This window comes from Colossoma macropomum, unplaced genomic scaffold, assembly GCF_904425465.1.
Source record: "Colossoma macropomum unplaced genomic scaffold, Colossoma_macropomum, whole genome shotgun sequence".
NCBI classification, from domain to species: domain Eukaryota; kingdom Metazoa; phylum Chordata; class Actinopteri; order Characiformes; family Serrasalmidae; genus Colossoma; species Colossoma macropomum.
In genome coordinates this window covers 9,449,330-9,460,523 of record NW_023494794.1, presented here as the reverse complement: position 1 = coordinate 9,460,523, position 11,194 = coordinate 9,449,330, and the positions used below count along the sequence as shown (strand labels likewise).

Here is an 11,194-nt window from a genome sequence, read left to right as displayed (position 1 = left end):
TCTTTTAGAAAGTAGCCCCCCTTTACCTTGATGCAGTTTAACCCACTCTGGATCTTTCTCTCCAGCAGCTTCATGAGGAGCCGCCTGAGACGCTTTTCCAACAGGACTGAAGAGACTCACAAGCTGAGACCTTGTTGCTGAAAACCACTTGTTGGTACAGATTCAGTCACTTAAATTCACTGTTTATATTTGTCTTCAAACAAACTGAATTTGAATTGGAACATGAGATAAAAATGTGTTTAAAATGATAAAAAATGAATATGCAGTTCAGTGTGTCCAAACTTTTGACTGGTAGTCTACATGAATTGTACAGCTTTGTTTTTTGGACAGAACTGTATTTGTGATGAGTCGGCAATTTTCTCCAGGATTATTAAAGATTCTATCAGTCTAAAAAAATAACACAGTTCATTAAACAAACAGTGTAAATAATATTTTGAGTGTATCTATAAAGTAACAATCATATTTAATAGATAAATCATTATTTATCACATAATCTCACAGATGATCCAACACCATAAACTCCAAACCCAGCGTAGAGCGGCTGAGTGAATGTGGTGTGGACTGTGTGTAGGAGGGTCATTGTGTCAGAGACGCTGTAGAAGGACAGAGTTCCTGCACTGTGATCCACATACACTCCTATTCTGGAGGATGATGGTCCTGAGATCTCAGTCTGAATGTTGTTGTGCAGGAAAATGAAAGAGGAAGAACACCGCAGACTCCAGGACTGACTGTTGTTTCCAAACCCACAATCATCACCCCAACCTTTCCTGCTGATCCCTTTATATGAGACTGATATGTACACAGTTCCTCTCTCACTGCTCCACTCAACCTCCCAGTAACAGCGTCCACTCACACTCTCCTTACACAACACCTGATAGAAGCAGTTAAATCTCTCTGGATGGTCAGAGTATGACTGGGCTTCATCACTGTACGTCACCACTCTGTTCTTCTCAGACAGAATGAGGTGACGATACGCTGTGTTGGGATCCAGAGTCAGCTGACAGAAATCTAAAAAAGAGAAAATTAGATTTTATTTAAATGATTTATTTGATAAAAATTCAGTGTCAGTGTTTTTCATCTTTAATCATTTCCATGTAAATAATTTAGACTCATAACTGAGTAATAATAATAATGAGTAATGAGAAATAATTAGACTCCTGAATAAAGTTCACCAAGAACAACAGATCAATCAAATTTAAACACGACAGAAATACAAACAATATCTGTGTGTTTGTGTGTGTGTGTGTGTGTGTGTGTTTGTCTTACTATACTTGTGAGGACCAGTGCAAGTTTTTAACCTTTCGAGTGAGGTCATTTTCAGGAAGTGAGGTCATTTTCAGGAAGTGAGGTCATTTTGCTGGTCCTCACTTTTTTTTCATTGTAATCATCTCCTTTTATCCTGATGGTCCTGGTGAATTTTACACCAGTGCTCAGTGGCGCCCCCTTTAATCCCTGCACGAGCACAGCACTCAAATGACCTGAGCGGATTATTAAACAGCTCCATATTTACTATTAAACACATCCTGGCAGCCGAAAGTTCGCCGGACTGAGCTGAAACACCCTTTAACTTCCACACAGAGCCTCAGAAACTCAGCCCATCACAGCTCTTAGCCTCCCTGCTCATCTGAGCGCTTTAGCGATGAGCACAGCAGCGATCTGAGCCGCCATGACCGACAGAGCCTGTAGAGCAGAAGGAGCCCGCCTACAAGGCCGTCTGACCAATAGTGGCTGAGCGACAGAGGCTCCAGCCAATCAGGTTCTAGACGGCTCCGTACGGACGAGTAAGGAGTCCGCTCTGCTGCCCGAGCGCCGCCCCCAAACAGAACCACCGTTTCTGACTGGCTGAAACCTCCGTCAGTTAAAACACCGAGCTTTGCCCACGATGGACCGAGATTCACCCACCAATCAACAGAAGTACAGCATCAGTGCAGCAATAGTGACGCCACACGAAACAACTCGCTCAGAAAACGACAACCGGCCGCTAAACGAGTTTAAAATGCTGAGACGACACAGCAACACCACATTCACCACACCCGCTGCTGCAGCACGAACCGCGATTAACGCTCAAAAAGCACAGAATCACCACAAAAACCACACAACTACCACAAAACAACCACCACAACACAAACCTGCACATCGCAAAGAAGCACAACAAGCTCACACTGCGCAGCGGCGGACATCAAACCCTTTTTCTGACCTTATGAAGACTAAAGCGCCGGACAATGTCTGAAGAGTGACGGTTAGATCCGTAATAAACCCAACACCGGAACAAATCTGACCAAATGAGGACAAATAAGCTGTAAAAGTGTAGATTTACTACACCAAAGCGCTGAAGTACATTAAAGCAGGTAGTTCAGCGATTTCTGACCAGGAGATCGAGCCTGTTTACGCACGACTGGATGGTCTGAATCTAAGAATCGATTCTTGAAACCCTCGAGTCGACTCATTTCCATAACTAGCGAATAGCTGAACGGAATAAACTCCTGAAGATGACTCGATTGAATCAACAGAATCGATTCCATTGTCATCGACGAGCCTCAGAGAAAGGAATCGACTCTGTTGATTCAACCGAGTCGTTTCCATCCAGTATATCCGCGCTGTACCGAGTCAAACTGTTTTTTTAGTGCTTAGTGCGAGTCTTTAGTTCAGAAACAGAGACGCTGTTAATTATTCTGCTGTTCATGTTTTGTTGTTTAAAGAAAGGACTGCAAGTTAAATTCCAACAGTAATTCAGCTCAAATAAGATCTAAAATGCTCTAAAATGATCTGAAACGATCTGAAAATCTTGTATGTATTGCTCACTTCTCTGCTGAGGTGGTTAGCGTTTTGTATATATGTATTATGTATGTATTTACCAGACACCTGATATCGCTGATTATTAGTAAAAACTAGAACAAACAAAAATTAGCAAACACTGGCTAATGTAATATCATGGAGTGTGCAACATGTTCCTAAGAGATACTCAGCTGTTCACGCTCTTGTATCCTATTAGCTAGGAATAAAGCGAGGGGCAGCTTACCAAGGCTGTCATTCTGATTCACATATAAGATACACGTGTGTACTTACAAAACCTTTCTTTCACAATGCTTTAAAAAAGGGTTGACCCAGAAGTGATTTATAGGTGAACCACTCCTTTAGCTAATGGTGCTTTAACCTTAATTCCAGCCATCTTCAAATGAAATGTTGATTCGTTATTTGAACGTACAGCTAGTTATGGAAAGTTCGATTCGTTCTTGTTGAACCGATTCTTTTGAACTGCTTCTTTCAAGTCTAATGTATGCAACTACTGCACTATTTAAGGTGGAATGGCAACATTTAAATACGCAGCTGGCGAGGTAGAAGCCAGTTTCAGCTTCTTAGAGCATGAGGTCAGTTAATAAATCGGTTGAGTCGGGCGTTGGATTTACTGAACAGAATAGTTCGAAAGAACCGATTCAGTAAAATTAATCGAACTTCCTATCGCTACGTACGGCGCTGGTCCTTAACGAGTCTCCTGCTGTGCGACTGACCTCTCAGAGCGACGAGCTGATACAGCGTTTTCTGGAGCTGCGTCATTTCACAAGCCTCCAGACAGGCGAGCGCTGTTTTCTCTTACTTTCACACTTTTAACACCACGTTCTGACTTAAATACTGAGCTGTGGTCTTTTGGTAAACGGTGTTTTTCCTTTGTTTAGCTTCAGTAATGTGTGTGAATGTGTGTGTGAGTTTGTGTGTGTGTGTGTGTGTGTATGTGTGTGAATGTGTGTGTGAGTGTGTGTTTGTGTGAGTGTGTGTTTGTGTGAGTGTGTGTGTGTTTGTGTGTGAGTGTGTGTGTGTGTGTGTGTGTGTGTGTGTGAGTGTGTGTGCGTGAGTTTGTGTGTGTGTGTGTGTGTGAGTGAGTGTGAGTGTGTGTGTGTGTGTGTGAATGTGTGTTTGTGTGTGTGTGAATGTGTGTGTGTGAGTTTGTGTGAGTGTGTGTGTGTGTGTGAGTTTGTGTGTGAATGTGTGTTTGTGTGTGTGTGAATGTCTGTGTGAGTGTGCGTGTGTGTGTGTGTGTGTGTATGTGTGTGTGAGTATGAGTGTGTGTGTGTGTGTGAGAGTGTGTGTGAGTGTGTGTGTGTGTGTGTGTCTGTGAGTGTGTGTGTGTGTGTGTGTGTGTGTGTGTGAGTGTGTTTGTTACTCATACACTGCAGAAAATCTTCTCTGGTTTTTGGTTCTGAGGATAAAATCTGAACTGCTGCAGCTGTGGAGACACAAACACACACAACAGACCAACACAGTCAATAGAATAGAATAGAATAGAATAGAACAGAATCAAACCCCTTTTCCAAAAAAGTTGGGACGGGGCAACAAAAGGCTGGTAAAGTTGTGTAAAGCTAAAAAACACCTGGTGGTTGATTGACAACAGGTCAGTAACATGATTGGGTATAAAGAGCATCTCAGAGAGTCTTTCAGAAGTAAAGATGAGGAGGGTTCACCACTCTGTGAAAGACTGCATCATCAAATAGAGCAACAATTCAAGAAGAACGGTTCTCAACATAAAATAGTGAAGAACCTTTACTTTTCATCATCTATGGTACAGAATATCATTAAGAGACTCAGAGAATCTGGAGAATCTCTGTATTTAAGGGACTAAAAACCAGTATTTTTGGCCCTGTTGAGCTGAAATCCTGTATCAAACAAGAACAGGAAAACATTTCACTTTCAAAACCACAGCAGCGTCTCCTCAGCTCCCAAACGCTTACAGAGTGTTGATAAAAGAAGAGGTGATGAAACTCGGAGGTAAACAGGCCCAACTTTTTTGGAACGTGTTTTTTGGCATCAAATTCAAAATAGGCAAATATTTTTCAAAAAAACAATAAAATTAAAAACACCAACAATACAAAAATACATTTCCAATCAGTCGTATTAATATTTTCACTTTAATTATACAGTTTCTATGAATTTTGCTCTTTTACTGTTTCTGTATAAATAAAGATTTCCATCCTTCTGTTCCACAGCAGGACAGCTCCTCTTACCATGTGGAGGGATTTTACTGAACTCCTCTCTGCAGAACTCCTCTAGTCGCTCCTTCAGCTCAGAGAGAGATCTCCTCACTCCATCAAATGAGAGGTGCTGATGGACAGTGATGCTGGGTGAGTCCTCAGATCCAGAAGAGACACAGAGAGACTGGAAACTCTACAGAGAGAACAAACACAGTGGAGAAAGATAAAGGAGTACGAGAGAAATGAAGGAGCTCCAATCAGACTAAAGACAGACTTGTGATCACAGACAGGTAGATTTACTGCTGCCTTAATGAACTTTTGCTGAGAGGAGTTTTAGAAGCTGGATGAGGAGCAGGTTCCTCTGTAGATCAGTGATTGTTACCTGGAGGAAATGGATGTGATCCTCTGTGTGTGAAAGCTGCTCCAGCTCAGTGTGTCTCCTCTTTAGATCAGCGATCTCCTGCTCCAGTTTCTCCAGGAGTTCTTCAGCTCCACTCAGTTCAGCCTCCTCCTGAGCTCTGATCAGCTCTGTTACCTCAGAGCGCTTTTTCTCAATGGAGCGGATCAGTTCAGTAAAGATCCTCTCACTGTCCTCCACTGCTGACTGAGCACAGCGCTGTTAGGACAAGAACACACCAGATGGAGGAACATTTCACCTCTTAAACTGAGCCGCATTATTCAGTCATTCATCTCAACGTTTATCATTCAGTAACTATATGAAACTAAAGGAAATCTACAGCCACATTCAGGATCTTAAAGGGTTAAAAGAACAGTTAAAAAATCAAATATGCTCAGTTTTCCCCAAATTACCTTCAATGTAGTTATAATGTAATATAAGATTATCTCTCTTATCATGGTGTAAACTGCATGACTATATTCTCACAGTTAACAAACCACACTGAGTTGTTAAATAATGTAGAACAGACTTGTTTGTAGTTACTGACACTGTAAATAACATCTATAAAATAAAGAAGAAAACTTTTGTAGCTATGTGACATTATTTTGTCCGTGTTTACAGATAACAGTGTGTCATACAGTGTCAGACCCACATAAGCAAGTCTATTAGGCCTTTTTCAGCCAGACAGCCCAAAGGTGAGTTTTTGTCATATCCGATTTGAGCTGAACAGATTTCCTGCAGTCTGAATCACAAAAAGCCACTTCAAACCACTTCAAGCCACTTTTGTTTACTGTTGGAAAAAAAGGTTCTGTGCAGGTTCGTATTTCAGTCCTCAAGGTACATAAAATATAAACGTACAACAGCGGATTTAATGTCTAATTGCGTACCTTAAATACGTTTTTCCCAGGAAAATGTACATTATTACCTTTTCATGACCAAAAGTTTTAAATCGAACAATGAAATAAAAAGGCTGGAGACGAGACGGACTGTGTGGAGTCAAAACAACTTAAAAATGTACTTGCAGTAGAATTTGATACATTTGTGTTCCCTGACTAAAGGTACTGAAGTCGTACCCTTGTCAGCACCACTGTGACAGTTTAGGACCTTTTTCTGAAAGTGCAGGTGGTTCTGAATCTGATTCAAATCAGATTTATGGATATGTGACTCAGTTTGACTCGTCAGATCAGATTTTGTGTGTGTTTTCCGTCAATCAGGGCGACAGTTCATTACAGCTTAAAGATGGAGAGTAGAAGTTTTTAAAAGACATTTAAGAAACATAGTTTTACTTTATATGTTGTAGTTTACAGAGACTGATTCATTAAAAGACGCCTACATTAGTGTCTCATTCTCTTCATGCTGCAGTCGATAAAAAGTGAAACGCTTTACTTTTGTTAGTAATCAGATCAGATTTGTGTGTCCAGACGTTACCAGCCTCTCTGTGTGGGTTGCCATGGCAACGATGTAGGTGTCAGTAACTACGTAGCTAAGCTGGTGATGTGTATTTGAAACGTGAAAAATGGAGGTTCATCATCTCTCCCTCCAAACTCTTCAGAATTCTCTGGAATAATCCAGAACTACTGGAGCTCTTCTTGCATCCCAGAACTTCAGTCACTCTGGATTTAACCACGTTGTTGCTTGTCGCATTGGGAGTGACACAAAAGACACTTTACAATCCGATTTGAGTGTCCAGACTGAGACTCATCTGTAAAAATCTGATTGGATTTGCATTTCAAACCACTTCCAAATATGGTTTGGATCTGATTTGCAAAATTTGTGATTTTTCAGTGTCCAGACTATCACAAATAAATCTGGATACATTCTGATTTTGTCAAAAATCAGATTCGGGCTGGCAGTCTGAACAGAGCTGTAAAGTCAAGTCACCAGTAATCAACCAACGACACGACACCAGTGCTGTCAACAGTCTGACACAACTGAGCAGGTAACAGCTGGCTGTGAATGATGTACTATACGGTGCCCCCACACTATACACTATATACAGTACCTACATCCTAGTGGATTGAATACATGTACAAATCAGCTGCCAATCACCTGATACTGTGATTAATAAGTCTTATAATGTAGATCTGATTTCTCACCAAACAGTTCCTTTAAAACTGAACCATCATTTCCTCTCTTACTGTGATTCTAGATGACTTACTGTCCACACTGTGGAGGAGAGACTGACTGAGCTCTGAAACACCAAATCTCTGCTCAGTTCTCACCTTAAGAGTCTTCACAGTCTGTTTCAGCTCCTGCTGCTTCTTCTGCTTCTCCTGGATTCTCTGCTGGAATTTACTCTGAATCTCCTTCAGCTGATTCTATGAACAAATACATTTTGTGATGTTTATGAGTTTTTTGTGAATTAAAACCTAAAAACATGTTCTTGTTCTGTACAGTTTGCTCTCTGTCATGTGATCACTGTAAGACTGGAAGACGGGTGTTGGCTGGTCACATGATCACTGACTGGTCTGACCTGTTTACTGAAAACTACCTTACGCACAGTTTCTCTGAAAACTCACTGCTTGAATTCAAGAACTGAGAGATCAGTTTAAACTGTTTACCTGATTAATGCAGCTCATTCTAGACTACAAACCCAATCAGCCTGAACTGAACCCAAATGATTTCTAGTTCTCACCTGTTTCTCGGTTCTCTCTGTCACAGCTGGGACTGTATCGTGACCTTTGTGCTCTGCCATTGTACATAAATAGCAGATGCAGCTTTGGTCAGTACGACAGTAGATCTCGATCAGTCTGTCGTGCTGAGAGCAGATCTTCTCCTGTAGCTGTGAGGAGGCTTTGACCAGCTTGTGCTTCTTCAATGCAGGAACTTCACAGTGAGGTTTAAGATGAGTTTCACAAAAGGAGGCCAGACACGTCAGACAGGACTTGATGGCTTTGAGTTTTCTCCCAGTGCAGAAATCACACTCCACATCTCCAGGTCCAGCGTAACGGGGAGCAGGAGAAGCAGCTCGGAGTTCTGTCTCCTTCAGTTTCTCCACCACTTCAGCCATTACGTTGTTTCTGCGTAGAACAGGCCTTGGAGTGAAGGTCTCTCTGCACTGGGGGCAGCTGTAGACCCCCCTCTGATCCTCCTGATCCCAGCAGCCATTAATACACACCTTACAGTAACTGTGTCCACAAGGAAGAGACACTGGATCCTTCAGCAGATCCAGACAGACTGGACAGCTGAACTGGTCATGATCTACTGAAATACTGGCCATTTTCCTGCCCTTCTAGTCTGAGAGAGAGCAGCTCTCTGAGATCAGTTTCGTTTTCTCTGAACTGAGTAGGAGGGACTTCCTGGTTTTCTGCTGGTTAGTGTGTCACAGAGAGGAGGTGGAGAAAGAGAGGAGGAAAATGAGAGACTACAGTTATTTTCCTGTACAGTTGCTGGAATTTCAAGGAATAAAAAGTTGTGCAGCTCAGAAATGAAAGTAACAGAGGAAACTGACTCCAGCTTGTAAGAGAGCTGCAGTGTCTGTGAGGTTCTTCACTTCTCTGCTTCATTACTGCAGCTGAGAAATGAAAAGAGCACCATCTCAGTCCTTCTGCTGTGACCTCCACTGACCTCAGAACTGACCCAGACCGTCCATTTAAAGCAGTAATGAAATTTACAGCAGTTCTCATATATATTGTCAGAATAAGCTCATCACTGATAACAGATCAAAGTATTCATGTAGTAAAACCTTCATAGAAAAGGAAACTATTTGCATCTTTTAACTCTAGTTAACCTGTTAAAGTCCACAGAACTGTCTGCAGTTCAGAACTTGCTGTGGTCACATTCTTTACTTCATAACTTCAATATTTTATAAGTTAAATGAAAGATGGAGGTGTCTTATTAAAGCTGCAACTCTCCTTTCTACTCAGGTAATGACAGCTAAGCTAATGAAGGCTTTTATTATAGCATAATCCAGACTTTAAGTCCAAATGTAAATTTGACAAAGTTAATCCAAATTATTGATTATGTTTAATTGCATTTTTAATGTGTGCTTTACTAAAGACATGATTCATGTTTTGCATTTTCATTTCTGTGCATACTGGCAGTTCAAGTTAACATGGAAAAGCAAAGTGTGACGCTGTGACAGAATCCAGACGCTCGCAGATAAAAAGGGCAAACCAGGTTTTATTATAGTTCAGCAAAATCGTGTCCAAAAAGCAAGCACGGGTCGGAGCCAAAAGACAACAGGATAACACGATAGTGATCCTAACACTAAGCATACAAAACCACAGGGAGGAGCAATAGTCATAGTCAGAAGTTCGGGCAAAAGGGGCAAAAACACAGGTTCAAAAACAATCCGGCAAAGGTACAAAAGGGAGTAGCAAAAGACAAGGTCAGGTAATCGAAACAAGGGTCATAACAGGCAGCAATAAGAGTATAGAAAACGCTCAGTAAGTTCGGGACGAAACAATACCTCGCACTGACTAGTACTAAAGTACTAGAGTACTAAAGCCCGGGCTTAAATACTGAACTAAAGGGATCATATGATGTTAGACACAGGTGCATACACTCAATACTCAGGGGATTGCGAACGCTGATAGGTCCGTGAGTGATTGTCCACAGTCATGTGACCTCCTGAGGGATTGTGGTTATTGGAGTTCATTCTGAACTCCGAGAATGTAGGACGCTGCCCAGACACGTGATCTCCCGACTCATTCTGGGAAATGAAGTCCGAATCAGCCTGAGGCGTGACACAAAGTGCATTAGACATTTTATATTTATTTTTTTTAATGGTCTGACTTGGACTTTGGAAAAGAAAAAAAACAGTCACCTGTTAAATGAAAATGCACTTGCAATCCTATCTTTAACATTCAGCGAGGTACTCATTCCTATCAAATGCTGTGGGTGGGACATAAAGAAGGGCATTTTAGTGTGGGGTGTATTTTTAGAAAAAGTGACAAGTCCAAACTTCGGCAGTGCTGGAGCAGAGCTAGCAACAGCAAACACTGTGTGACATTTTAACTCTCGCTAACCAGGCCGAGGATCATTCTGTCCAAAGTGATTTTTGTGTGGAATTGAATCTTGACTGACTAGGAGAGCTTGTGGCTGTACAAGAACCAGAGTTACTGACATGGTGACCAGTGTTCTGATTTATTGTGCTACTTTCTTGAAATGTCCCACCACAGATGAAGGAAATTACTTATTCCAATTTTCATGTTCCACCTTAAATGGTGGCCTGAGGTGCCAGAATGTAAATATGGCAAGAAGCTGGTGAATAAGTGTCTGACTTCAGCTACTTTTACCGTAGTGCATATACGTGGCTCCCTACATAAAACTGCAGATAGGACAGTTTTGGGCAGAAACTCACAGGACTTTGAGAAGACCTGGATGACCAGTGGTGGAATATTCTCATTAAGGAGGCTCAGGGCCACTGTGGGTTAGCGCAGTGTTTCCCAGCCCTGGTTCTGGAGGAAACCAGGCTGCTCAGCTCTGACTGTTTGTAATGTGTGTGTTAAAGCAGTGAAAGCACTAAAACATGCAGGGCAGTTTCTCTGACAGTCCTGCGAGCACAGTCACAGTAGCTGTTGGTATCGGTAGATCTGTATTGTATTAAACAAGCATCTAGCACAGCTGCAGATCCAACAAAGTTTAGACCTTTTCATCACTTCATCCTAAAACCCTTCCTACTCTTAAAAGCCCCCCTATGTCCCACCCACACTGATTGACAGGAGAGATTCATTGACAAACAGGATTGCAGTTGCATTTTCATTTTGGCGTTAAGCTCCACGATGAGGAAATACAATTGCAAATGGGCAACATTTAATATGTCAGAGTCAAAACATTTAGACACTGAAAATGAAACGTCTAAAGCACTTTGCTTTTCTATGCTCACTAT

At 41.7% G+C, this 11,194-nt stretch overlaps 1 protein-coding gene across 1 annotated transcript; it reads right to left on the bottom strand.

Moving 5' to 3' along the window:
- LOC118814486 (tripartite motif-containing protein 16-like) lies at positions 1-8,673 on the bottom strand. The gene is made up of 6 exons (XM_036580115.1): positions 7,997-8,673; positions 7,584-7,679; positions 5,347-5,580; positions 4,998-5,157; positions 4,166-4,222; positions 1-1,008 (listed from the first exon to the last, which is right to left on the bottom strand). The coding sequence occupies exons 1-6, from the start codon at positions 8,579-8,581 to the stop codon at positions 479-481; spliced, it is 1,662 nt and encodes a 553-aa protein (XP_036436008.1). The 5' UTR covers positions 8,582-8,673; the 3' UTR covers positions 1-478.
- Between the last annotated feature and the right edge of the window lie 2,521 nt (positions 8,674-11,194).